This window comes from Eumetopias jubatus, unplaced genomic scaffold (assembly GCF_037043125.1).
Source record: "Eumetopias jubatus isolate StellerSeaLion01/CBP00866 unplaced genomic scaffold, mEumJub1_p1.0 scaffold_14, whole genome shotgun sequence".
NCBI classification, from domain to species: Eukaryota; Metazoa; Chordata; class Mammalia; order Carnivora; family Otariidae; genus Eumetopias; species Eumetopias jubatus.
This window is the reverse complement of record NW_028274820.1, coordinates 102,995,570-103,023,516: the sequence shown is the minus strand read 5'-3', so window position 1 is coordinate 103,023,516 and position 27,947 is coordinate 102,995,570. Positions and strand designations below refer to the sequence as shown.

General features: G+C 45.3%; 1 protein-coding gene across 2 annotated transcripts; it reads right to left on the bottom strand.

Annotated features, from left to right (window-relative positions):
* Positions 1 to 126: 126 nt before the first annotated feature.
* Positions 127 to 27,514, bottom strand: NUB1 (negative regulator of ubiquitin like proteins 1). 2 transcript variants are annotated; one of them, XM_028089286.1, is made up of 15 exons: positions 27,440 to 27,514; positions 24,242 to 24,359; positions 22,042 to 22,209; positions 19,859 to 19,917; positions 18,783 to 18,853; positions 15,736 to 15,918; positions 15,465 to 15,556; positions 13,441 to 13,547; positions 7,919 to 8,105; positions 7,151 to 7,258; positions 6,261 to 6,413; positions 4,165 to 4,311; positions 2,595 to 2,690; positions 1,754 to 1,931; positions 127 to 1,536 (listed from the first exon to the last, which is right to left on the bottom strand). In XM_028089286.1, exons 1-15 carry the CDS (start codon positions 27,508 to 27,510, stop codon positions 1,358 to 1,360), a joined length of 1,917 nt encoding a protein of 638 aa, XP_027945087.1. In that variant the 5' UTR covers positions 27,511 to 27,514; the 3' UTR covers positions 127 to 1,357. The 2 variants fall into 2 exon arrangements, with proteins under 2 accessions (XP_027945087.1, XP_087874634.1); XM_088018508.1 differs by lacking the exons at positions 6,261 to 6,413; positions 7,151 to 7,258; positions 7,919 to 8,105; positions 13,441 to 13,547.
* Between the last annotated feature and the right edge of the window lie 433 nt (positions 27,515 to 27,947).

Sequence of the window (27,947 nt, the reverse complement as noted above, 5' to 3'; positions counted from 1 at the left end):
CTTCACAGAATGCCATATGCAAGCACACATCTTGAATCCAAATGAAGCTCTATAGACACCCAGACATTTTCAATACTTAGAACGGTTTAGGAGTTTGAGCAACTTATTGCAAAGTTAGGCTGACAATTTTTGAATATATTTTCCGCCTTTTATTTCCATTTGTATCATCCATTTTAAAAATGACAGAAAAGATTCCCACCCATTCAAACCGGACTGCCGTTCAAGCTTTACGAAAGTGATTAGTGAAAAAGTCAAAGCATTTCAGCCCCTTGACGGCAGCAATGTGACCATGTGCCCTCCGTCGCAGGAGCTTCCAGTGACTTCTGGAAGGGCAGGAAGAGGGTCAGGAACACACACTTGATTCAGCACCCTGCTGCTGCCTGCCATGTCCTGACACATCTCCAGAGGAACGTACCGCACACAGAGTGCTTATCTGGGCCACTAAGAGGCTAACTACATACCTTTAGAAATAGTCTTCTGTGACACAGGTATGCCAAAAAAACCCCACAAATCTGGAGAAAATAGATCTTACTCTCTGATAGATACCTCAGCGAGCAGTGAGTTTAATATGACAGCACAGCGTCTGAAAATGCTAATTAAAAATTAATTGCTTTGGTTAGCATTTAAGACTTTCCCATTTAATAAAAGACTATTTTTGTAAAGAATTTTGAACAGCTATAAATTCTCAACTTCAACCTTGAATTTCAAATACACATTTTACTAAACTAAGAGTACAGAACACTGATTTCCAGCCGGCCACAATTTGGTACGGCTACTGTAGCTGATGCCTCATCTTTAGGCCCCCAAAGCGCTAGGAATGGTTGCAGATTTAAAGGACATTTTAGGGGATGGGCCAGTGAGGCCGAAGCAGGAAGGCAGAGCTGCATCACGGGAGGCAAGAAGAGCTCGGCAGTGAACTCAGAAGGGCAGGAGAGCCGCGCAAAATGAGGAGGAGATGGATCTGGATGCTTCCCCTCCCCATTAGCTCTTCCTGGAGACCTTCCCCAGGGGCCACCCTATTCTCCAGAAGTAACTGCCCTTCCCATTTCCGGGTGAAAAGAAACCAAGCGGGGAAGACCTGTTAGGGCTGCAGCATGTGAAGGCTGCCGGGGAGAGGACCAGGCCAGAGGCAGCTCCTTCCCCGAGGCCAGCACTGGGGACTGGCACCCCACCCCTCCCCCAGCCTCCTCTCCCCCTCACAGGAGCCCCTGCTCCCTGCCCACCCCTCCTACACCCAAGGAGGAAGCACTCTTGCAGCAAAATCAGATAAAAAGAAGGAAAAAAAAAGACCTGCATTCGACTTTTCATAATGATAGAATTTATAAGCAGAAACTCGGTACTTATTTCTGCTCATTATTCAGTTTTTCTTTGTTGCTGACTTTATATTTTCTACATAGGATAAGTACTCTGCAATAATAATTTCTTCATCTTCCAGAGTGGAGTCAAGATAGTCTTCTTCATGTTCTGGAATATCTTCCAGTATTTCATTGACGGCTTCTGTCTCCATATCTTCATCTGTTGAGGCACTAGAGGTACCTGCGACGGAATAGTGTGGTCATAGCTGAGTAAGGGGAGAAGAGCAGAAGGAGGAGAAAACGCCACAGAAAGACGGAGCTGACCCACGTCCATGTCCCCAAGGCCGCGCCGCGCCGCGCAGACCAGCGCCCGCACCCGGGAGGGCAGGCCCTTCTCCCGCGGCCACTCCCGGCTAGCAGGCCGCTCTCAATTCGGATTTCAGAGAGCCCAGACCTACCTGCGGAATCGGAAGGGGATGTGGACGGTGTTGAGGAAGCGTCTTCCGCCGCGAGCTGTAGGTCAGGAGGAAGACTCCCCCCGTTGTGGGCCAGGGTCTGAGCGGCCAGCTGCACATTTCCCCTGAACACTCTCAGGGCAGCGCCGGCTGCCACTGCATCGAAGCCCATGTACACCAGCTAGGGGAGAACACGGGGGGGGGGGGGGGGCGGGGGCTGACCCACGTGCAGCTCTCCAGTCCACCCCCGGCCAGCGAGGACAGCCCTGCAGGCAATACGTGTCTGACCAGTGGCATGCAGACGGCACCAGCCTCCTGTCACACTGCTCTTGAGCGCACAGCGTGTACCCGGCGCCACCTGAGAAGGATCGAGGAAGACTGAGCCCAACGTGCCTGTGCCCAGGCCTCCCAAAAAGGCAATGGGCTTGTGGGCCAACAGGACATGCTCCTCCTGGTGACTAGGGCCTTTAGCAAGGCAGTCACAACACGCTCGGTGCGCTGACGGGGGAGAGAGACGTGGATAGAGGCACCACGGTGACGTGCTTTTAGGTCACCAGCGGGGAAGCGCGCTGAAAGCGGCAGCGGCTGGGGCTGGTGGGTAAAGTACCATTGCATGAGAGAGGAGAAAAGCCACAGAGAGAACTTGCAGTTGCTCTCCTATTTCCTACTCTCGAAGGAAAGACCTCCTGCTCGCCTTCCACCGATCGCCGGCCACGGGCTTGGCTGGCCTCCTACGGTGGGTGGGAGTCAGCCTGCAGCCCTGTCCTGCTGCCAGCCTTGTCACCCAGCCCCCGGCCACACACAAGCTGTACAGGGGGAGGGGCACAAACACACCCTCACTCACCTGGTCAATGTTTTCCTGGGAAGGACCTTCTTGATGGTTGTTGGTTTCAGGATCTGAATCGTTTAACCACCACATCTGAGGATTACTAAGAAGAATCTAAAAACACACAGGAATTTACTCCTCACTCACACCTGCTCACCTACTCGGTGCTCGGCAGACACAACCACAGGTGACACAGCAGGAGACAAGGGTAGGGCGCTGGGGGGCGCCAGGCAAAGGGTGTGAAGGAAGCAGAGAAAAGGGGCCCCGAGGCCAGGGGCGGGGTGGGGGTGCTGGTGTTCAAAGGCGGCTTCCTGCAAAGGGAACATCGGAGCTGAGGTCTGAAGGAGGAGCAAGATGAGCTGGACAAAAGATCCCCTCTGAGGAAGCAGGAAGGGGCGAGAAGGAGCGAGAGTGAGCGGGTGGAAAGAAACCAAGAAAACAGACCCTGTGTCAGAGCTCCGCCCCCAGGGCGACAGGTCACCGGGGTGCTAAACAAAAGCTGCTCAGGCCCTGCAGGGCTGACCCGTGTCATTTCTCTTTGGAGAGCGTCATGAGCTAGATTTAAAATGTCAAGGAGAGCAGAGCTTTTTGACCCTTGATTTTTGTATCACAGGATACCTTCTCTTAGCCTCACAAACCCTCTGGGAAACGTCCCTTTACAGACTTCTAGACGGGTGGCATGTGTCACGGTGCGACTCGTGTGGTCAAACTTACGGTGGAGCCTCATCAGTCCCCCAACGCGGGCAGAACTTCCTGCCCTTATACTGTTCCGATACAGGAAGCCAAACTAGGTACTCAAATCCGTTTATAAATATACAATTTATATATATGTGTGTGTGTGTCTGTGTGTGTGTGTGTATGTAAATATATAAACATAAACATTTACTTGTGGAAACTTCTGAGGAATGGACAGGAGGTCTTGAGAAGAAAAGGCAAAGGTAGGGCAGGTCGTCGCTGTTTGCAGGTTCCAGTATGAACTCCTCAGCAGGGCAAACAAGGGGACCCCTGCCCACCTGGCCCCTGGCCCCAGCAAGCACAGCCCGGGCCGCTCCCCTGGGTGCCCGCTCCCTTGCGCCTCCACCCCCACGCTGCCCTGTGTCTGCTCGGAGAGGCACCCGCTTGCCGGCCTCCACAACTCAGCTGCCCCCCGCCCCCCACGTGCTGTGCTCCCACACGGCGGCCTTTCCTCCACTCTGTTCCGTCTCCCCAGTACCCTGTAGGCTCCCTGAGGCAACATGTACTGACTGAATCAATAAATAAAACGATATTCAAACAAAACATTTTAATTAAAAGAAAACTATACTAAAATTTTCATCACTATTCTCTTCCTCCACATCACTGCTAAACTCTTGGTGTCGCAAACGGAAACCTTACAGAGTTCTGCCCCGTGGGCTCTGCCATTCTGGCTCCATCACTGGGTTCGAGAACAAGAGACTGACCCTTAGGTCTAAACCAGAACTGAGGAGAAAGGCCCTGGCAGTGGGGATCCACACACCACGGAAGGACACTGGAGAGGAGCGTAAGTGAAGGAGGGGCCCCTTGGCCCACAAGCAGGGGTCCTCAGGGCAGGGCGGGGGGGGGGCGCTACCTTCAGGGCTTCATCCAGGTTCCCACTGGCCTGATGCAGGGCCTGCTTGGCTGCGTGAGCAGAGTAACCCATTCCTTTCAAAGAGTTGATGTTCTCCAGCCGACGTCTTTTCTTCTCTTTTTCCTCTTTCCTTATTTGGGCCAATTCCTTTAGGAAAAAAACAGTCACAGAGCTGGAGACTGAGATTCTGTAAGAAGCCTGCTCAATCTCTGGTCTGTAGGATTCTTGGGGCTGCCAGGCAAAGTGAAAAACAAAAGAAGGGGGATGAACCTCTCCTCGGGCCAATCAACAGCACGAGGGCTGCAAGGGCAGGGGGCCTGGCGCTGCTCCTGGGGCAGGCCAGCGGGAGCTGGAGACCTCTCAGAGGGCCACGGCAGGAGGAGTGCGCCTCTCAGTGACCACCACCCAGCACCCGAACAGGCTACTCAGAACCAGGGAGCTCATCGCTGCCAGGCCAGAGAAGTGGACGGACCCTCTTCTAGGGACGGGGTAGAGGAGCTTCCTGCATGGCTGGGAGGCCTTCTTGGCCCCTGGTTAATTCCTGGGGATCTTGTTAAAATGTGGAGTCTGGATGGTGACGGGGGGCAGCGTCCTGGGTGATACCAAAGCTGCAGATCTACCCACCCCACTCCAGGTGCCTCCTAGGCCCTATGAGACTGTTTAAAACCTCCAGAATGCTCAATGTCAGGAGACAAAGATCATCTAATCCCACAGTTCTTGACCCTGAGTCTCAGAAGTGCCTTCTGTTGCTGCAAGAGCCTGAGAAGAGCTACAAAGGGTTCTAGCCTCTTCTCTCCCAACCCAACCCCAATCAGGAGAGTTAAGAATTTGCTTTAAAAACAAATGTCATTTAAAAAACTGGATTTTGGGGGCGCCTGGGTGGTTCAGTCAGTTAAGTGTCCAACTCTTGATTTCAGGTCATGATCTCAGGGTCCCAACGCCCTGGCCCCCAACGTCCCCAGGCTGCCCTTGTCCTGCCCACTACCCAACCACACAGGCCAGCGAAGTGATTCCGTACCACTCGCATTTCGACTTGGATTCTCACCTACCCGCCGTGTAAGCTGCCTTTCCCCTGCCCCACCCTCTGCTTCCGATTTCAGCTCTTCCATTTATAGTCCGAAAGAAACGTGCAGAACATTCACACACACAACAGTGTTGCCGGCCAGCAGACACCGGGCTCAGGTTTCATCGCACCCGGATCTGACACAAAGTCGGAGCCTTGAAGTACTGTTCCTCTAAGTACGAATGTCTAGGCCGCCCTCCTTTTAATCATGTAGAGACACAGGAGAAAAGGACTTTTTCTGATGTTTCCCTCTACACTAGAAACTGGACAAATAAAACCGACGGGGCGGAGGATGGGGTACCGCACTGCGCTATGCAGTGGAGGCGGCGGCGGAGACTTCCATGACTGGGGTTTATGGCTAGAAAGGGCTTGCGAGAAAATCGGTACGACTTCTCGGAGAACACAGCGGCTCCACTTCTCAGTACCGCATCATTAATTCTCTCTCGACCTCAGCTCTTGTACTGTAAACGCAGCATCATTAGATATGGTAACAGGTCTTCCAACTCCAAAATCTATAAAGTTTTTTTTAATCTACTTATTTGTAATTGTTTCAAATGACTGTAGTTTTGTACCTCTGCTTTCATAATGTTAATTGTTCCTGTGACTTGACTCATGTTTCTAGCTGAGAATGCCGTCCCAAACTGTAACAATGGCTCCATGGGAAAACAAAGCCCCCCTTTAAAAGGGTTTCCAGAAATCTACCACGGTGAAGAGAGAGAGAGGGAGAGAGGAGACATGCACAGACAGGCTACTTGGATAATGTACTTATGAGCTACAGCCACCACGGCAGGAAAGAAAACGAAGGAAACTGCACTGCCTGAAAATTAATGCAATTAAAAAAGACAAATTCCTCCTGTTTCTTTCCAATCTGAAGGATAAGGAGCTCCTTGTGATTATAACCACCACGGAACAATATTTTTCTCTTCTTTCATACCCAAGAGCTATAGCGTTTTGGAAACAGGCTTACTATTCCTCAAGTTTCACACCTACGCAAAAGCCGAGACCCAGTGTCGCTGAGAGCACGTTAAGGTACCTCTCTGCGGTTGGTAATGTGGGCCGCCGCGTGGTCCACGTTCCCGTCACATGCCCTCAGGCCAAGCCGGGCCTCCTGGGCAGTAAACCCCAACTGCAACAGATTGTGAACTTTTGATGGATCAATATATAGCTCTTTAAAGAGTTGAAGTGCCTACAGACAAGAAAAAAAAATACAGGAATCATGTAACTTTAACAACATTAAAGCTTAACACAAAGCTAAAACCCGAAAAAAATAAGCTTATACCCAATGGGAATTACGATGTATCAGATTTTTAGAGAAAAACTCTGAACTCTGCTTATTAGCAACTAGCTCAAAAAGAATACAGACACCACTCTGCCCACGTGATGTATCATAACGTAACAGAAGGAAACAGGCTGAGTATTATGGGAGGGGCTGGTATCCACTATCTGTTCCGTTTTTGTAATCAAATCCCCTGAATTTGAGCTGTGTACATGGCATTCTTCACCATCTCCTGCAACTGGGTGTAGCTAGGTGGTTAAGTGTAGGCCAGTGGCCTGTAGCAGGAGTGACAGCCCCCCAACTTCTGGTCCTTCCAGAGGCGGCCTGGGACTCTCTCTCTTGCCCCCTCTGCTGGCTGGAAGAGGAGTGGCTGCCACACACAGGTAGCCGAGCAGCTCGCCTCTACGCTGCTAGATGAGACATGGAAACTGGCAGCCAAGTAAAGTCACTGTCTTTTTGAGGTTTCCTCATTACAGCATCTCACCTGCACCCTAACAAATACAAGTATGGTTCTGGCGTGTGTGAGGCAGAAGGCACGGGGGACAGATGCATGTTCCTCACTAGTCACAAACGACTGACTTGATGAAATACTGAAATGTTTGGGGATGAAAAAAATGGCTACAACTTTGGAGTATTCATTTTCTTACCTTGTTGAGATAGTCACGAGCCTCTTCGCCATTTCCACTGTGATAATTTCGGATACCTTGAAGCAAGTAAAGTCTTAAAAACAATACCTTCTCTTTCCCACAGTTCCCCTAAAATTATTGGGGGGGAAAAAGGATAAAACTGTCTTATTTCTAATTACAGATCTATAACATTCACACTTGTAATTCCCTTCATCTCTACGGGGGCATCCCTACAATGTTTAGATCTTCCCTTACTGCTGAGGGCAAAAGGAGAGATCCTAGAGGACAAGGGCACCCCCTGTCCCACAAGGAAGAAGTGGTGCCAGAACACCTGTGTCCAGGCACCCAGGACAGTGGTCCTTCTGGTCAGAAAAGAAGTATGCAGAAACCCAAACCTGGGATGTTTTATGCTGCCCTGAAATTTCCAAGCAGAATTCTGATGACACAGCTCTTGAGCTGTGATTCACTCATGTCAACTGTTACCATTCAAAAGGCCTATTTTTTCTGCACTTAAATCTTCCATGAGACCAGCTCTCTTGGTCGGGGTGATCATCAGCAGGGTTCTAGGGCTGGAAAACTGTGTTCCTCCAGCTAAGCACTACACAGACCAAAGTTAACAGCCCAACTTGTAACACATTTCACAATCCCCTTAGAGGAGAGCTTAGAAAGAGCACCGTGCACACTACTATCAAATCACCTTTTGGCAGCAGTCTAAATTTTTTAACAGGAATAAACTCAAGTGGTAGAAAATGGGCTCAATAATACATAAAACAAATTACAGTAACATACTTTTATGTGGACCAGTCTCTGGTGGTTTTCTCCGTAACAATTCTTAAAGCATTTCTGAGCCAAGTTTAATTTTTTTTCTGCATCGTCAAGGCATTCCAGTTGTTCCAAGCGGAAGTAACACCACACTATATCCAGCTGGAGCACCGCATAGTTATCTACCGTACCCAGCAGCTCCCTGCAACACTCACTGGGGGAGCCAAAGGAAATGACATCACAGAAAAGGAGCATTAAAACCCTTTATGTGGATTACTGGAAGTCCTTCCCAGGTTTTGCTGTATTCCCAAAGACTGACTATTCCACAGCACAGACCCCAATGTTTACGAAGGGAGCTCTATTTATAATCAGAATCCTCCCAATGGGAAAAAAGCAGTTAGGGCTCAGGGATAACAGTTTAATACCACCACCCCCCCGGGGGCGGGGGGGCATAAACACACCCTTGCTACGCCTGCTGGGAAGGAGGTTCAGCAGGAAGTGGAAATTGGCATCACTGGGTCAGAAAACATGAGGTCGGCAAACATGAGGAGGCCATGGCTTAAAGCAAAGGTTTCCAGCCCTGAGTGCAAATCAGAATCACCTGGAAGTGAGGAATTTTTTTTTCTTTTTGGGTCACACTGGTGCTGAGACCCCATCTACACCAAATTATAACAGAAACCTCTGGAGATAGGGCCTGGATATTGTCTTTTGAAAATCTCCCTGGGTGATTCTAATGTACAGCCAAAGTTGAGAAACAATGCTTTAAAGACCACCCCCGCCCCCATCACTACTTACTGTTAATGCCTCAACTGATGAAAACAAGGCATTCCCGTCCAATCACAGTCAAGCTGGGAGGAAAAACAATCCAGAAAATGCCAGGTCTAAATGCTTAGCTGAGCTGGGGGCCCAGGTGCAGGCTAAAGGCCACTCTGTAGCTACCCCCAGCTCCAGGGGAGGGGGGAAGACAAGACAATGGAATGTTGGCAAAGATGGACACCAAGCTTATTTATTCTGCTTTCAAAATGTGATTTTTAGAAATTCATAATGCATACCTAGACCTCAAGACGGAACTTTGTCAACAAAAAAGGAAAACATTTGGAACAAATTTGAAGGATCTTGCCTGTTTGTTTTCATGGGTATTCTATTAAGGATAAGACCACTCTTGTATAAAACTGCAAAACCTACACGCCCTCAAGCTTCCCACCTTGCCTATCGAATCCGCTTGGAAAAAAACAAAAAAAAACCCAAAGGAACATGATGGTGTCATTTACACTGTGAAGCAGGATCCTGAGTGGGACAGTCTACTGGGATGCGGGAGAAATACACCAGAGCAGGCTTTTCAGTCATTTGCCGTATCTTTCTCTCACTGTTTCTACCCTTTGTGAAGGTTGTGCAAGGTGCCCTCTATATTTTATACACATGCACACACACAGGTCCGTGCCTGGGCAGGGGGCAGTGTCTCTGAACTGCCTGCTCAGCCTGAGAACTTGCCTTTAAGGAGGAGGAAAAACTCTGTGGACCGTGGTCTGATCTTACATTCTAGACTCCTGTTTCTGTGACAGAAGATGATCCTGCTGTCCCTGAGAAAGCAGGAGACATTTTGCCACCGTTTTCGATGCCCTACCTGTGCGTGCAGGCTCATTTGTGTTTAATATGCATGAAGAGCAAGGACAGAAACTGCCTCATTTCAGGTAAAAACAGAATCATGTGCAAGTTCAGTCCAGCAGGGACTACAGTGCAGCATAAAAGCAAGCACAGGTCTCAGACTAGCGAAGGACATGTCATTCTTTTAGTTTCAAAAACATTTCCTATTCAGGTAGAGGCCTATACAAGGGATCACAAAATCAACATTTAGAGTTAATAATTTTGAAACTATTAGGCCTGTATTTGAACCTGATCATGTCACTCAGAAAAAAACAAAATGTTAAGGCCTTGTATAAAATTGTATCTTAGAGTATATTTTTATTAAGACTGCCTTGGCTTATGGTTTTAGTAGTTTTCACACTCAAGGGTCAATAAGTTTTCATGTTAAAAACATTAATTAAAATAAAAAAATAAAATAAATGAGCAACATTTATTTAAATTAAGCCTACTGAGCCTAGCTTTAGAAAAATTAAATCCCACTTGGGCTGAAGTCAGTTAATTAACAGAAATGTATTCTATTTGCCTTATGAGTTTTAAATTTTTACGTAAAATAAAGGCAAGCTAAGCTTAACGTATCTCCATTTTTCTTTTCAGGGAAGAATTTCAAGAAAGGCAAGCTAAGCTTAACGTATCTCCATTTTTCTTTTCAGGGAAGGTTGACTAAGAAGTCACTTTCAATCACTGGCTTGAAGGAATTGGATTGCAGTGCGCCTCCGTGTGGTGTTGTACTTGGGACTCATTACGGTTCTTTCATCTGGGGGTTTACAATTTTCATCAAACTGGGAAAAATTGTGGCTATTATTCCTTAAGATTTTTGTGTGGGGGCCCAGCTGCCTCCTTCTTCAGGGACTATAATTATCCATATATCGGGTCATCTGAAACTGCCTTATAATCTCTGGCTGTTGTGTCCATTTTTTTTATTTTTGTCTTTTCAGTTTCCTGTTGGACCATTTCTATTGCCCCATCTTCGGATATACCCATCTTTTCTTCTGTGGTGTCCAATCTGCACTGAATTCCACCCAGTGCCCTTCGCCTCAGACACTGTGTTTCTCATCTCTGCGATTCCAGTGGGGCTCTTTGGTGGACGTTCCGCATCTATTTAACATATTCCATCCTTCCTCTACCTTCCAGAACGTACAGAATTCGGTTATAGTAACTGTTTCAATGTCCTAGCCGACGAATTCTATCTTCCGTGTCACTCCTGGGTCTGTTTGCATTGACTAGATTTTTCTCTTTATTATGGATTGAATTTCTTGCTTCTTTGCACGACTGTTAATATTTAGTCGGTGACTGGATATTTCTGTATTGCGATAAATATTACTGAGCTTTGTCTGGGATGCAGTTAAGTGACTTAAAAACAGGGTGATCCTTTTAAGGCTTGCTTTTAAGCTTTGTCAGGTGAGACCACAGCAGCCTTTAGAGATAATCTTGCCCTCCTGCTGAGGCAACACCCTTCTGAATTCTGTGATGCCCCGTGCGTGATCAAAAAGTTTGCTGTGGCTGGTGGGAGCACAAATTATTCTTGGCCTTCTGAACTCTGAAGATTGTTCTCTGCTCCTCTCGGGTGGTGGTGTTCTCCGGTGGTGCTCTCCCCTGCATGGGGTGGTTTCCTCACATGCACGTGCGGATCGTTACTCAACAGAATACTCCAAGGAGACCTTCTGAAGCTCTTGGACCTCCTCCCTCAGGCTGCTCTCCCCTCTTGCACTTTGGCCCCCCCGGGATTCCTAGCTCCATTTCTGCAACTCCAGGGAGACCAGGAGGCCCCCCCTGGCTTTCTCGTGCCTATATACTCTCTAGGCAGGGAGCAGAAACAATCACAGGGCTCCCCTACTGTGTTTCCCCACCTTAGGAATCACTGTCCTAACCTGCCAGAAAACTGAAGTGTTCATACACTTTGCCCACATTTTCACTTGTTTCAGGTGAGAGGGTACATCTAGTCCCTGTTAGTCTATCTTGGCCAAAGCAGAATTCCCACTTTCTGTTGTAAACAGGGAAAGAAAACTACTCTTGGTCATACTACATACCATTCCCCAAGATGTAGAACAAAGTTCCGTCAGAACTTTCAGCCTACTTGGAGGTGGGAAAGGAAGCAGAACTGAAGTCTCTTCCACCCACATCCCTGACCTGCGCTAGAGTTGATCTCCTTTACTAAGAGGAAAAACTCGCACTAAAATTATGCTAGTAAGTCAGCCTGAATAAGGAGGGCTTCAGGAAAAAAATGTCATTCTCTACAGAGACACTGACTATTACTGGGTTGTTGTATCTACTACTTACTGAACATGTTCATGTACTGTGAACTGAAGATACAATAATTTTTACTCAGGGGTTCCTGGAGACCTGACAATTACTCCAAGGATCTGTCTGGGATAAAAAGACTGAGAAAGGCTGACAGAGACAAATCACGATCAGTGTCGCAGTAACCGCTGAAGCTGGGTTAGAAGGACACAGGAGGGCGCCTGGGTGGCTCGGTTAAGTGTCTGCTCAGGTCATGATCTCAGGGCCCTAGGATGGAGCCCAGCATCAGGCTCTCTGCTCCTCCCTCTCCCTCTGCCTGCCACACCCCTGCTTGTGTGCTCGCTCTGTCAGATAAACAAAATCTTAAAAAAAAAAAAAATACATAGGAATTCACTACACTAATCTTTATTTTTATATATGTTTGAAATTTTCCGTAAGAAATTACAAACCATTATGGAAGGAAATGAAAAAGGCGTCTGCGTCTGAAGGACCTAACTTCGAGCCTGCACCACGTACAGCCAAAGAGAACGAAGGCAGCACAGCAGCAGAGACCAAGAAGCGGGGTAAGCAAACCCAAGGGGAACCAAGCCCTTGTTCTGCTTATTTTCAGATTTGCCCCCTCCTCACCAACTATCCCCTGTCTTGCTTAAGTTAGTTTAAATTGGGATTTGTTCACTTAAAACCCAAGGGTGCTTGCTGCTAATACGGCTGGCAAACTACAAGCATTTGTATTTATCCTCAGGTGTACAGTATATCTTGGGAATTCATCAAAATGGAAAAGAAAATACCCTAAAGTTGTTGTCACCATTTTTAAATATCAAGGCTACTTTTCAAACGTTTCCTCTGCCAGGATTATAGTCTCTCGGCACCATTTCCCATCAAGAGGAATCAGGAGCCCCTGGGAAACCGCTGATTCCTGCTCTGGGGCAGGAAGCGTGCAGGAGGCGTCTGGAACACCACTGGGATCAGGTCAAAAGGATGCAGGACAGGAACCACTGGTTGGCCACAGATGGTCAATTTAAGCACCGAGGTTTGAAACACATCAAATGTGTTAAAATCCGAGTTCATACTGATACTTAAAAAAAAAAAGGAAAGAAAACCTCACTGGCAACATCCTCTGGAGAATTCTAGGGAAGCACCTCATTTATTCTGAAAACAAGAAAATAAGAAGAAAGAACCAAGTATTTTATTCTTTCTGTACAAACTGTACCTCACTGTAACCAAATAGCCGATGAGGAAAAATACTTCTTTTCAGAGGAATCCCAGCAATAAATGCAGAAGGAAAAATAAGGGATCACTATTTTGCAGCCCCTAATGAAACAATGGATTTGGGGAATGATCATCAACATCCACACCAAAACCATCCGAGGAAAAGGTGACGGAGTCTGCATGACAGATAGTGCAGGCTGACAACAGGGCACAAAAAACAGACAGATCTACATGCGGGCTATACATGTTTATAAAATTCTTTACAGGGAAGAGAGATTAGAAACCTGAAAGGATGAAATAATTCACAAACTGGTTTACATCACAACTACTCTCTTCACATTAACCACTCTCTTGGGTGAAAACCTCAAGTTTGAAGTGTACAGGGGGAAAGACGGTGCTGTGTGTAATCTGGACTATCTTCCTTAAAACTGGTATTCACCAAGTACAAAAGTGCCTACCAGAAATATTTGTCAGCATCCAACAGACATGGCAAGGCTATTCCATATTCTTTTCTTTTCAGGAAAGCTCTGCCCTTCTCATGATATCCCATAGCTAACATAAGGGCCTAGAAAAAAATATGTATTTAAAAAAAAATCACTTTATAATAAAACAAATTATATTAAAAGCACATCAAGTCTAAAGAAATCAAAGATTTAAAAAAAAAAAACCCAAGATCACAACTCAATCCAAAAGCGAAAATTAAGAAAAATATAATCAAAGCTTCATTTCATTTCAATGTTGAGATCAAGCACTCAATTTAATGTGGCTGACAGGGTCATAACTAGCACTTGTCCATTTGTTTCCGTCAGTTTATTTTAGTATCTGCTGATTTAGATTTATTTCTAGTATCAAAAAGACTGAATAAATAAAAAAGTAGCTAGTAACGCTTCTATCTCTGAAAAAAAGCATTCATGGGGCACCTGGGTGGCTCCAGTCGGTTAAGCAGCTGACTCTTGGTTTCAGCTCAGGTCATGGTCTCAGGATTGGGAAATTGAGCCCCGCATCAGGCTCCACGCTAGAGCCTGCCTGGGAGTCTCTCTTTACCCCCGTCTCTGCCCCACCCCCTGCTCATGCTCTCTCTCTCTCTTAAAAACAAACAAACAAACAAAAAAACCCCATTCATTTCATTTTCTAGTTTGTTTTTTTTTTTTTAATAAAGATTTGAGAGAGAGAGTGCAGGGGGGGAGAGTCAGAGGGAGAGGGAGAAGCAGACTCCCCACTGAGCCGGACATGGACACGGGGCTCGATCCTAGGATCCTGGGGTCATGACCTGAGCCGAAGGCAGACGTTTAACTGACTGAGGCATCCAGGCGCCTCTCACTTTCTAGTTTTAATCAACTTTTTTTCTGAAGTATCTGTCAACTCTAGTATTCCTAAAACAATTTTTAAAAGGCAATCCATGGGTGCCTCAGTAGAGAATGCTATTCTCGATCTTGGGGCTGTGAGTTCAAGCCCCAGGCTGGGCAAAGAGCTTACTTTAAAAAAAAGGGCAATCCGAAAATGTTTTTAAGTTCATCAATATTTAAATTTGAATTTTTACATAATTCAGTCTTGTAAAGGTTTTCCAAAAAGTCTGGATATCATTTTTTTTTAAAAGATTTTTTTAAATTAATCTCTACACCCAACATGAGGCTCAAACTTACAACCCCGAGATCAAGAGTTGCATGCTCCACCGACTGAGCCAGCCAGGTGCCCCTGGATATCATCATTTAATACAAGAGAGTTGTGGGCAAATAATTACCAACATTTTAAAAACAAACAAGCACCAATCCACTGAGAGCTACCAAGTTCTCTTATTAAAACTTAACTTTAATCCTTCATTTTAAACAATGTAAGTCATACAATAAAGCCAACTCATACCTGTCCTTTAAAGACAGAAAAATTAAAATTGACTTGACCCGCAGTCATTACAGCTCTTCATTATCAGAAGCTACTGGACTCCAGCTCAGATACTAATCTCAGGGTCCCAGCTGTACAGTGCTGCTGAGAAGACCCACTGGGATGCGTTCAAAGACAAAACCACCTCCTGCCTATTCCAAATTAGCAAACAGGGAACGGGAAGGCAGGGGAGATGGCAGAATCACCTGTCAGACTTTTCCCAAATTTCATGCCCCACTCCCCACCCCCAGCTCCCTATTCTGATCCATTCCTTAGAGGACATGGCCCTCTTGTAAAAACAAAAAAAAAAAACCCAAAAACCCACACCAAAACCAGCACTGCCACAGGGAGCCACCTGGGGGGAAGGCAGTGCATCACGCCACTGCGGCAGGACATGCCATCGAGCCGTTCTGTTCTACTGCACTGAAAACCACAGGCTGAGTCTGCTGGATGCAGGTGCCATCATAGGCTTCCATCCTGTTTAGAAGCTCCCACGGAAAACTGTTTCTAATCCTTTATGACAGTGCAAGATGAAACAGCTAGAAAACCACTTCTGTTCTGACAGCAACTCAAAGCGCCAGCCATAAATTTCTATAGTACTTACCTTTCTTTCTGAAGGAGGAATTCTGATCGATCTGCCTGTCTGGTTAGCTATGTCTAAATATGGTGTGGTTTCTGGATCCACCACCATCTCAGCTGCAACAAAACCGAAAGGAACTCCATTAATTCAACACTAGAAAGCAGGGATGGGACATTACGAGCGTTAGACTGTGGGGAAGACAAGTCCGTAAGAACTGTGCCCACTGTGTGCCCCGCCCCCCCGCCAGCGTCCCTTTACAGCCAGCGGGAAATAAAGAGCCCAGAGCTCTGTGTACCTCTCTCCGCCAGTATCTCCAGGCCTCTCCTGGTCCTCTGAATTCTTTTTTCTTTTAGTTCGGCCTCATTTTGCTCTTCTTCTGCAACCTGGAAGCGTTTCCTCACATCCTCTTCAGACTGTTTTAGTTCAAGCACCATAGCTTTCACATTGTGCGTCACTCCTTGTTCTTCAAGGGTTTTCCCTGTAAAAATCAGAAATGCTTATCACAGAGAGAGCCATAAATGTATTGGTCACAGTCCATTCTGTTAAACGGAACTCTTAAACCCGAGTTAGTACTCGCGAGCCACCGTGCCGCGTGCCCGGTGAGAACACATGACGTCTGGCTGTATAATTCTGTTACTGTTAAGCAGAGGGTAAAATCGGCCAGTGCATATTTATACCTTCTAACTGGAGAAATAAACCCAGTTCACAGCAAGAGATGAGAAGCCACAGTGCAGCGGGGCACTGCGAGAGGTAATTCACTGTGGTGGTTTGAAGCAAACCTCTTCTTCTTTTTAACTCTGTGGTCCTGAGTAAAGTGCTTACACCCAGGACCTTACACATAAAATGTTAATAAAGAGGGCGCCTGAGTGGCTCAGTTGGTTAAGCGACTGCCTTCGGCTCAGGTCATGATCCTGGAGTCCCGGGATCGAGTCCCACATCGGGCTCCCGGCTCAGCAGGGAGTCTGCTTTTCCCTCTGACCCACTTCCCTCTTGTGTTCTCTATCTCTCATTCTCTCTCTCTCAAATAAATAAATAAAATCTTTAAAAAGAAAATGTTAATAAAGATAGTGTCAGACATCAATGAAACAGAATGAAAGCATATTCACCAAATCAGTAGCTGGTTCTATGAAAAATTAATCAAATACACAAACCTAACAAAAATTAACTCAAAGATGCAAATAAACAACCACCAAAATGAAGAATAAACACAGATGCATATAGATTTTAAAATAATGAAATATTATGAACTATAAACATATAAATTTGAATATTTTTCTGGAAAACTCCGTTAGATTTTTTTTTTTTTTTAGAAACTTGACGAACATTCTAACATTTATGTAGAAAAATAAAGGTACATCAATGGCCAAGTCACCTTGATAAAGAAGAGCCAAGAACAGGACTCATCTTACTAGATTTTAAAACTACAACAAAACCACAGTCATAAAAAAAACTCTATAGGTGAAGGTGGTCAAAACTTCCAGTTACAAAATAAGTCCATCCTGGAATGTAACGTACAGCATGTGACTAGAGTTAATAATACTGTATTGCCGTATTCTGTATTTCAACATTGCTAAGAGGTAGATCTTAAAAGTTCTCATCACAAGAAAAAAAAATGTTTAACTATGTGAGTTAACATTAATGTGCTCACTCCACAATATATACAAACAGTGAATCATTATGTTGTACACCTGAAACTAATATAATGTTATATGTCCATTATACTCCAATTAAAAAAAAAAAAAAAAACCTCTAGGGTTCTGGTCCAGGAATAAATCTACAGGTAAATGGAAAGAATGGGAAGTGCAGAAACAGAGTTCTAATAAAGGGGGGCACCAAGTATCAGTGTGGAAAGGGCAAGTTTAGCAGGGGATATCAGAAGAATAAAGCTGGATCCTTAGCCTTTATATATATATAAAGGGGGCCTCTGGACAGACTGCAGACCTCACACAGATTAGGCTAATACAAGAAAATGTAGAAGACTATCTGTGTGTCCCTGGGCTTGGGGAAAGATTTTTTTTTTTTTTTAAAGATTTATTTATTTTTTGACAGAGAGAGAGACAGCAAAGGAGGGAACACGAGCAGGGGGAGTGCGAGAGGAAGAAGCAGGCTTCCTACTGAGCAGGGAGCCGGACATGGGGCTCGATCCCAGGACCCCCAGATCATGACCTGAGCTGAAGGCAGACACTTAACAACTGAGCCACCCAGGTGCCCCAGGGGAAAGATTATTTAACACAAATGATAAGACGGAAATTGACAGATCTGATAACAACAAAATCCAGGATTTCTGCCCAGTGAAGATTATCACAAACAGAAGTGTCACAGAGATGAGAGGACAATGAAAAGCTATCTATGACATCTGAAAGAGACGATGGGGAATGGCTCGTGGAGAAGGCAGGCTAGGGCCATGTGCAGGCTGTGTTCCACCAAGCTAGGATGTGAACCTGACTCTCTGAGCCCTAAGAACCTACTGGAAACCAACTGTAGTGCCTGCCTGAGTCCTTCAAGTCCATTCCCCTACTGCACCCAAAGGGATGTTTAAAACCCAAATGTATCGTGTCACCCCTCAGCATCTGTGGCTTCCGCCTCTTAGGAGAAACATTCTAATACTGCACGAGTTCACAGGGCCCAGGTTTTCTACACAGCAGCACCACTGACATCGTGGGCCAAGTGAATCTGTCGTGGGAGCTGCTCTGTGCCCTGTATGATGGTTCAGCAGCATCCCTGGTCCTGACTCACTGAGTGACAGAAGCACAAGCCTCCATCCCCACCCCACAACCAAGTCATAATAACCAAAAATGTCTCCACACTGCCAAATGTCCCCTGGGTGACAAAATCGCCCCTGGTTGAGAACCACTGCCATATCCTTTTCACTGTGGGCTCTGCCTGGCCCTCCATCCTTAAAAAGCACTACCCTACCCTCACTTTCTATACTCGGCTGTACTGGATCTTTTTCAATTGCTCAAACTGACATCAGGGGGCTCCGATATGAGGTTCTCTCAATCGGAACACACTCCACTGCCCTCACTCAGCTTTAGCGCTTCTGCCTTGGAGAGAACTTACTGGAACCACATTTCACTCTGAACACACCTACACTTCTGTTCTATAACATTTCCTCAGACCTGTAGTGAGCATCTTTTCTTCCCACTAGCACAGAACACACAGTAAATATTGATTAGAAGGGTAGTTTTCTGCTTTACATTTTAATTTAATAAGCTCTACAGTAATGTTTTAGATCATATATGCAGTAAAGCCACTAGAAATTTGCGAATGGAAAAACAGTGAGAAAAAAGATGCAGTCGTTACATTAACTCGACAGAGAATCTGCACTTTGCCATGACATACCTAGTTGAAGCTGTTTCTTGTTTATGACAATTTTGATATAATTTTCTTGAAATCCAAAGGTTTCAGCAATTCTGTAAAATAAACCGGTAGAGGCTGCAGGTAATCAATTTATTATTATCCATTAAATAGTTTAATCATGACAGCTATTTTAAACGTTTCACTCAGAAATGCCCAGTATTTCAATTTACTGTCTCCCAAACATCGCTCACGATAAAGCCAGGCTACTAGATGGTTATTTGAAACTGTGTACAAGACAATGTTCTTTTTTAAACTATCTGCTTTACTACTTGTTTCCTTATGAAGTGGAGACCACTTGTGCGGAATATCCATCTGAAGAGGAGGGCCCTGGCTGCATGTCAGGAGAAAATCCATTCTCTATACTTTCTGCAGTCTCCTTGGAGGAGCCCAGAATAGAGGGTTGTTCCAAACAATCTTCCACTCGTGTGTGTTGAATGAATGTTGCTTCCTGAATCCATCCCTAACAGCCCTGATGCAGACCAAAGAAAATGAGAAAAATCAGCTTCAGAAACAAGGGCTGGCTAGCCCTGGAGGTACTCAAAACACTTACCATTTAAAAATATAGAAGTGGATGACATAACCAACCAGCTCTCAAAAGTGAGAATGTCATTAGTACGTGACAGGTATTTTTTCTTTTTACAGAGGGGCCAACAGCCTGAAATTGGCTAAAACACTTTGCTGGATGTCACAGCAAGTTACGAATGCATTAAAAAATAAAATTCAAAGCTAATGATCTAATGAATATCAGGCTACGTATATCACTCATTGATTGATTCAAGCACGTTATCAAGTACCTGTTAAGTGGCAGGCACAGAGCTCCCCCTGGTCTTGTTATACCAGGAAATGAAGGCAAATGGTGCCAGTCTTGAGTTCTCACTCTGCCCTGAACTGCCAGTGTGAGCCTGATTACGTTCTGCAACCGCAAAGCCTCGATATTCCTTTCCACTAAGTGAGGAGAATAGTACCTGCCCTCTCTAACAGGATTTGTCACAAAGGATCCCGTGAGCCACTGTAGGAGGGCCGAGAGCAGCTGGGGCACCGGGCAGACAGATACTTACTTTGACCTCAGTTCTCTGCCAGTGATGTGCAGTCGGGTCTCCAACAGGTTTTTCCTATCCTATTTAAAAAAAGGCAAAAGAAACTGTACAGAAGGAACTAGAGGGTATCATGCTAGGCAAAACAAGTCAGTCAGAAAAAGACAAATAACTGTATGATTTCATTCGCATGTGGAATTTAAGAAACAAAACAGAAGGTCATAGGGAAAAGGAAGAAAAAAATACAATAAGATAAAAACAGAGAGGGAGGCAAACCATAAGAGACTCTTAACTCTAGGGAACAAACTGAAGGGTGCTGGAGGGCAAGTGGGTGGCGGGATGAGATGATGGGGTGATGGGCATTAAGGAGGGCACGTGATGGAATGAGCACAGCGTGTTATATGCAACTGATAAATCACTGATCTCTACCCCTGAAACTAATAATATACTATGCGCTAACTAAATTGAATTTAAATTAAAAAATTTAAAAAAAAGAAAGAAAACGTACTTCAGCATGACAGTTTCTCGTGCTATTACTCCGTCTATAAAATCAGGAAGGTTGGTATCAGAAAGTGTTAAGGACTGAAATGATGGACGCCTGACAGAGAAGCTACTGCACATGACCCGGCACATGCTGACCCCGTGACCTAGCAGCCCTCAAGGGGGTAGAAGTGTGCACCTCAGGCAGGGTTTCAGCCTCTGGTGGGAAGCAAGATGTTCAGAGGGATTTGTGATGCATCTTCATTCAAGGGAGCTAACCTATACGACACAAGGGCCCAGCCCGCCACCTCAGCACCACAGCCACCCTCAGGGAACAAGACACGTTCCCTTTCACCATGCCCACTGAGCAGGCAGTGGCAAAACGCCATCCTGGAACCTCTTCATTCCCCGCTGGCTGGGCTTAGAAGGAAAAACTGTAATCACTAGGAAAGCTGAGGAACCGTGCAGATCTGCTCAGATTCCACACTCGCCAACCAGCTTTCTGACTGGTGGTCTGGTTTCCCAGGTGCTGGATGCTAGCAAAGAGGAGGCCTATATACATATATTACCCTTTGAACTCATGAACGGACATCCTGAGGTAGATTAATATGTAATTTTCTTTTTCTCATAAAGCTCTTTTCCTAGAAATTTTTTAAAGCTTTAATGAGAGATAATTTACATTTCATAAAGCTCACCCGTTTAAAATATGAGTCAGTGGTTTCCACTACATTTATAAAGTTATACAACCATTACCATGATCAAATTTCAGAACATTTTCATCATCCTCTCCAAAAAATACCGTATTTTGCGCCCCCTATCCTCTCCCTTTAACCCCCAAGCCCCAGGCAACCACTAATCTAGTCTCAGTGGATTTTCATTCTAGATATTTCATACAAATGGAACTATACAACACGTGTTGTGTCTGGCTTCTATCATAATGTCTCTGAGGTTCCGCCATGTTGAAGATGCGTCAGCACTGCATTCCTCTTCATGGCCAAATGCTATTCCACTGTGTGGCTACAGTGCATTCGTTTATCTGTCACCCACTGACGGACATTTGGGGTATTTCCACCTTTTGGCCAAACAGAGCTCTTTTGTCAACAGAGCTGCTATAAACATTCATGAGCAGGTTTCTGCACGGACACGGTTTTCACTTCTCTTAAGAGTAAAACTGCTGAGTCCTGCGGTAGCTCTGACACACATATATATTTTCATATCTTTTGAAAATGATTAACACTGATCAGTCCCCAGAGGCCAGCGACCTTTGGGTTCCCTGCCCCAATACCATTTCTGGACTTGAACTACTGAGGACATGGCCCTGACAGAAGGTGGCCCCGCTTGAGCACTCAGCTGACTACCTTTTAGCCTCCATCAGCACAGAAAAAAAGGAGACATCTTTCCTGATGTGTCCTACTGTGCACGGTTTGGGAAAACTGGAAGTAAGTTTTAATTCCCCATTATTTCTAAATGTTCATTCAAACTCTAGAAAAGGTAAGCATGTGATACATGGCTTTGTGAAGTTTGGGAGACCTAAGAGGGACAAACCTACCCTGTAAATGTTCCAGTTTAAGAATCCATAAAATTCACTTTGAAGTTGATAAACACTCAGCATTTGAAGTAACTTAAAAGAACGTTAACTTTGGATTGTAGCTTTAAAAAAAAAATCATAATTTATCAGTAAGTCAAAGAAGCATTGCTACATGTACCTGTTGGGGAAAATTACTCACTTTTCTCAGCCGTGGAGGTAAAAAGACCTCAATCGTAGCAATTCCTGTTGTTTTATAATTTTCATTTCCTGTGCCACGCTCGATTGCTTTGCAACGTATTTCTTCTATTATCTTTTCTACTTCGTTTTCACAACATTCTAGCCTGTCAGAGTACTTCTTAGCAAGGTCCTGTGAAGCAATATCAGAAAAGAGATCAATGTAGTGCCAACTCAAAAAAGGGGCACAGTACAGAACAGCGGATAAAGGACTCTAAGGCAAAAAACTGCTGACTGGTGGTCAGCCCATCCGAGGGAAATCCAGACGGGCTTGGCATCTGGAGAGGTACAGAGGCTAGAAAGGATCCGAGGAAAAATAAAAACAAAGAATAGGAAAACAGACCCAACAGAAGATGCAAAAATAACTGGACTGTTCTAGGGGCAAAAGAAAGGTGGGCCATGACTTATGTCGCTGTAACACGTCATAAATTAAGGAACAGTGAAGTCATCAACTCTCCTGGAGGAGACAGAAAGAAAAAAAAAACAAAGAAAACAATCTCATTTTTTTAACTTGTGAGAACAAGTCAAGTTTGACTTAAATAACTTTCTTAACAGAAAATTCTGAATCACTGGTACTGTTTGTAAAATAATTTGCTGGAACGACTCGGCAGAACTCAGAAGAATGCTATACTTAACAAACATAGTTTGTTATGAAGGACACAGATGACTATCTAGGTGAAGAGGCACATACGTGGGTCTGGAAGAGTCATGAGTGCAGGAGCTTCTATCCCTGAGGAGTAGGGGTGTGCCACCCTCTCAGCACATGGGTATGTTTGCCAATCTGGAAGCTCCCTGAAACCCATCATTTAAGGGCTTTTATGGGAGTTCCGTTATGTAGGCATGATTGATTACATCATTGGCCTCTGGTCATTATCTCCCCAAGGTTGGAAAGTAGGCTGAGAATCGAATCTTTTCTCCTTTTTTTAAAGATTCTATTTACTTATTTGAGACAGTGAGCAAGAGAGAGCGCAAGCACAAGCAGGGGTAGGGGCAGAGGGAGAGGGAGAGGTAGACTCCCCACTGAGCAGGGAGCTCAATGCAGGGCTCCATCCCAGGACTCTGAGAACGTGACCTGAGCCGAAGGCAGACGCTTAACCGACTGAGCCACCCAGGCGCCCTGAAAGTCTCATCTTCTAATTGAAGTTTGGTCTTTTTGGCCACCAGCCCCATCCTGAAGATATTACCAAGAGTTGCCTCATTGGCACAAAAGATGCTCCTATCACCCTTACAAATGGGGATATTCCAAGGATTTTAGGAGCTCCGTGTCAGGTACTGGGGACAAAGACCAAACAGCTTTCTTATTATGCCATACATAGCTTTGGGAGCCAAGGGATTATAACAAGCAAATTCAGAAAAAAGGTCACAAGATGGGTGTGCAAAAAATAAAAAGTGAGGCCTGTCAGGAACGGGAAAGACAGGAAGGAAAACTCTTCCCTCCCAAGCACATCACTGTGTCACCACACTGGACAATATGATGCCCCGTGACAATCTTTAGTTCCTGAAAAACACTCCATCGTTTATCTCAGGATACTTGGATGGAGAAAGCAAAGAAGTACATGCTATATTCCAATATAAAAGAGTCCTGTCAAAAATGATTACTGTTTTTGTTTGAAAAAGCAGGCAAACTTCAAGTTCTAGAAATCTCACTCACGTAAAGTAATGCCATTTCTGATGTCACCATAAAAAATTGACATGTAAGTATCAGAAAAATGTATTTTGGACAAATGAGCAGATAACCATAGTATAAAAGAAGCCAGGGGAAGGAAACAATTGTTTTATAGCGAACTATGCTAGCAAGGAGGAGAACAGAGAACCAGCCAGCTGCTCCCCATGAACATGTAATACACGCCCTTAGTGGCATGAGGACTGTGCACCAGCAGGGTAAAATCAGTTCCCAAGTTACTAATTTTATGTAAACACTGTGAAGGCATTAAAAATAGTATGTGCCTGGGAAATTAGAGAACATTCTCATACGAATAAAATCTTATTAAACAAAAATAAGTTTGTCAATTCCTAGTAAAAAGTGGGTACCTGCTAATCACTAATACTTTTGATCATGCCAAAAATTTACATGGTTAAACCTGGAAATTTCCGGGGACTTCAGAATCTTATTTACCAAGAAGACTTACAACACCGCTATTTATTTATGTCTTAAAAGAAAATACCTTCAATGCCAAACCACCTTCTTTATTTTCATCTGTATATGGAGGTTTCCAAAGTTGAATTCTGTCTTCCCTTAAGAACTGGGTCAATTTTGCTTGGAGATACTTCTTTTGCGCCATTCTTGAAAGCAAAACAGTACATGAGCAATATCCCACACTACATTTGAAAGCATTTCATAACTTACCAAATACATTGATGTGTTCAATGTGGTAAGAAGAGCTCCCCTCCACACCTCCCTCTCCTGTTTAATCTAAATTACTTTTCATTTTACTTTTTTGTTAAAGATTTTATTTATTTATTTGACAGAGAGAGAGTGCGTGCACAAGCAGGGGGAGTGGCAGGCAGAGGGAGAGGGAGAAGCAGACTCTCTGCTGAACAAGGAGTCCAACACCAGGCTTGATCCCAGGACCCTGGGATCATGACCTGAGTCGAAGGCAGACAGATGCTTAACCGACTGAGCCACCCAGGCACCCCTCTAAATTACTTTTTTTTTTTTTAAGATTTTATTTATTTATTTGACAGAGAGAGAGACAGCAAGAGCAGGAACACAAGCAGGGGAGAGGGTCAGAGGGAGAAGCAGGCTTCCCGCCGAGCAGGGAGCCTGATGTGGGACTCGATCCCAGGACCCTGGGATCATGACCCGAGCCGAAGGCAGACGCTTCACGACTGAGCCACCCCGGCGCCCTAAATTACTTTTAGATTAGGTTTTAACTAGCTCTAAACTTCTCTAAAATACATACATTCTATACATATGCTAAAATACACTATATACACTTACAAATTATGTTACATAAAATACGCATTTCAAAGTTGCTAATATGTAGCAAGATTTATTATACTTCTCTATTTCTTAAGCTATTGTTCTCTGATCTAAGAGAAAAGATCAAATGAGAGAAAGATGAGTCCCTAAAGCTGTTAACTTTCATAAACAATTCAACATAGATACATAAATTGTCTTGTATTTGTATTTTGGTGAGTTTAACAAAGATCAACCACCTTGGTAGGGTAAACATAAAAGCTAGCTGGAACCGTGAACTATCAATAGTCTCTATATCTGAATTTTTAAAATTAAAAAGTTTTGCTAGAAAAATTTTATATATTTTGCAATAAGCAAACAGCAGATCTACCATGTACTATTGAAATCTAACACTAGTTGGATCATCATTTTACAGCCGAAGACACCCAGGCCCCAGGTTTGTAAAAATGACTTGGCCAAAGTCACAAAGTTAGGCAGCACCATAGCTAGCACCGGGATTTCTGCCTACAACGCTGGACGTGGCATTTTGTCCCGCAATCTTTTGCTGCTTGTCGGACCTGTGTTACGTAACTAGTCTCTCGCAAGGAAGGCCCTGGCAGCAAAGGAGCTGTCTACCCATCTCTCACTAGCATAGCGATTTGAAGGGGTGGGGAAGGCTGCTAGAGAAGGGGTAAGAAAAGTAAAAGGGTAATTAGCTTCTGAATGATGAAGACACGTTCTATAGAATAAAATATATATATAACGGTTAACATAACCTTGCTAAGTAACTTTCTCTTTTTCTATATAGGGCCTGTAGTATTCCACACCCTCAAAACCCAGTTCACCTAATTTTTAAATCAGGTTTGTTAACTTCAATGTATTCCATAAATGAATATTTTTAAAAGAAAACTCAAATCTATTTTATATCAGTCTGGGGGGTAAGAAAGAGGGTCATTGGGACAGGGAGGAGGAAAGGGAGTAGGGAACAAACACGTCAAGAAGGAAGTTGCTGGGGCGCCTGGGTGGCTCAGTCGTGAAGCGTCTGCCTTCGGCTCAGGTCATGATCCCAGGGTCCTGGGATCGAGCCCCGCATCGGGCTCCCTGCTCCGCGGGAAGCCTGCTTCTCCCTCTGCACTGGGTTCCCTCCCACTCCCCCTGCTTGTGTTCCCTCTCTCACTGTGTTTCTCTCTGTCAAATAAATAAATAAAATCTTTAAAAAAAAAAAAAAAGGAGGTTGCTGTGCATCCAGGTGACCCACGAGAGAACCCCAGATCTTCAAGCACTAACAAACTGCTGCTCACACAGAAAAGCATGAGTACTTAGCTTTTCAAACACAAATAACTCACACAACCACTAAACATAGTTCCCTACTCATAAATCTTCATGAATTCTGGATAAAATATCAATGGGGAGGGATGATCATTTCATGGGCTGCTTATGGAGGGACTCTTTGCAAGATCTGACTAAAGGCCCAAAGACTTTCACAAACGCATTGTGTGTCCCACACTCTACCCACTGAGCAAATCAACAGAACAGATGGAGGTCTATAGACACGAGACCTAATGTTTAAAAAAGATTAATCTGCTGTTTGGAAATTTACAAAAATTTCAGTTATAGACAACAGAATAAAAAGAGGATACATACTTGAAATCAAAAGAAAGTTTAATAAACCACTTTTCAGTTTTAACTAGAGAACTGAAAGTTTCATTATGCATGCCATACAATGTTTCACATTACAGCCAAAAAAGCAGTGATGTATGTCAACTATTTCTCAATAAAACAGGGCGGGGGGGAGGAAGCCCAGAAATTCATTAATATTACTGCTCCAAACTGAAAATGAAACGTTGTAAACTACTTTAAAATTTTCACTTTCGCTTCTGTAATGAAGCGATCTATGGGGACCTTTACCCAGAGCTTTTCAAATATACATATATACACACATATAATCAAAATACACTGTATTTCCTCTTAAGCGGAGCAATAAAAGCTTCTTGTATTAAAAAATAAGAGTAAGGGAAGGAGATGAGAAATGCAGAACCAGATGATCAGAGAAATGCAGAGTCAACCATATTTTCTCATTAAACAGCAAAGAAAATCTAGCTTTGACTGCAAATATGAATCCCAAATGACATATTTGGGATAGCAGTGCTAAGATTCAAGCTTTTTGTCTGGCTAACGAGATTTACTTTAGAGTATACGTATCTTCCTCTGTCTCCCCGCCAAGAACAACTCCATAAAACACCGCACCACCCGGGCCCAGCCCAGCGCAGACCCAGGGCCGCGCGAACCGTCGGCTCGTCCCCAAGCCCCGGCCAGCCTCCGCGCTCGCCGCCCACCGCCCGCCGCTGTGGCCGCGCCCCGCCCCGGGCGGGGGACGCATCGGAGTCGTGCCGGGAACAGGGGCGCCAAGCAGCGCCGGTGAGGCCCGGGTCGGAGACCGGACGCTCGGCCGCCGCCTCCTCACCTGCGCCACCACCGCGCCCGCCGCGACCCGCCGAGTGCCCGGATGCGGCAGCGGCCGCCGTTTATTTTCATTCCGGGTGAGGCTGGCCCCGCCCCCGCCGCTGCGGCCGCCGCACCCCCCTCGCGCGGCCAGGAAGGAGGGTTGTGGGCGGGGTTAGAGGGAGGGTCGGAATAGGTTGTGGGCGGGGCTAATGTGGGGGGCGGGTGTTGATGGTGGGGTGGGCGGGGCTAAGACGGGTAGGGTGGGCGGGGTGGGTGGGGCAAGGTGGAGGGCGAGGGGGCAGGGCCTAGCGGAGGCCTCTAGCCTCGGGCTCAGAGAGGGTTCAGCCGCGGCGGTGCAGATTCGGGCCGCGCCTGCGGGGCCCGAGGCGGTGTCCGGGCAGGACGGGGCGGGACCGCAGGCCCGGCCCAGTTTGCTCGACTTCGGAGGAAATTGCACCTGGCTTCATTTCTCCAAAAGCCTTGAAAAAGACCAGTGGACCTTGCAGGAAGAACTCTTTCCCCCGGAG

Excerpts from the sequence above, each read along its gene's own strand:
- NUB1 (XM_028089286.1), bottom strand. The coding sequence starts at position 27,510 with ATGAAAATAAACGGCGGCCGCTGCCGCATCCGGGCACTCGGCGGGTCG. Across the intron at positions 13,548-15,464 it reads TTCCTCCTTCAGAAAGAAAG|GCCCTTATGTTAGCTATGGG; the intron begins GTAAGTACTATA and ends ATTTTTTTCTAG. Across the intron at positions 8,106-13,440 it reads GATGCTGACAAATATTTCTG|TGAGTGTTGCAGGGAGCTGC; the intron begins GTAGGCACTTTT and ends TGGCTCCCCCAG.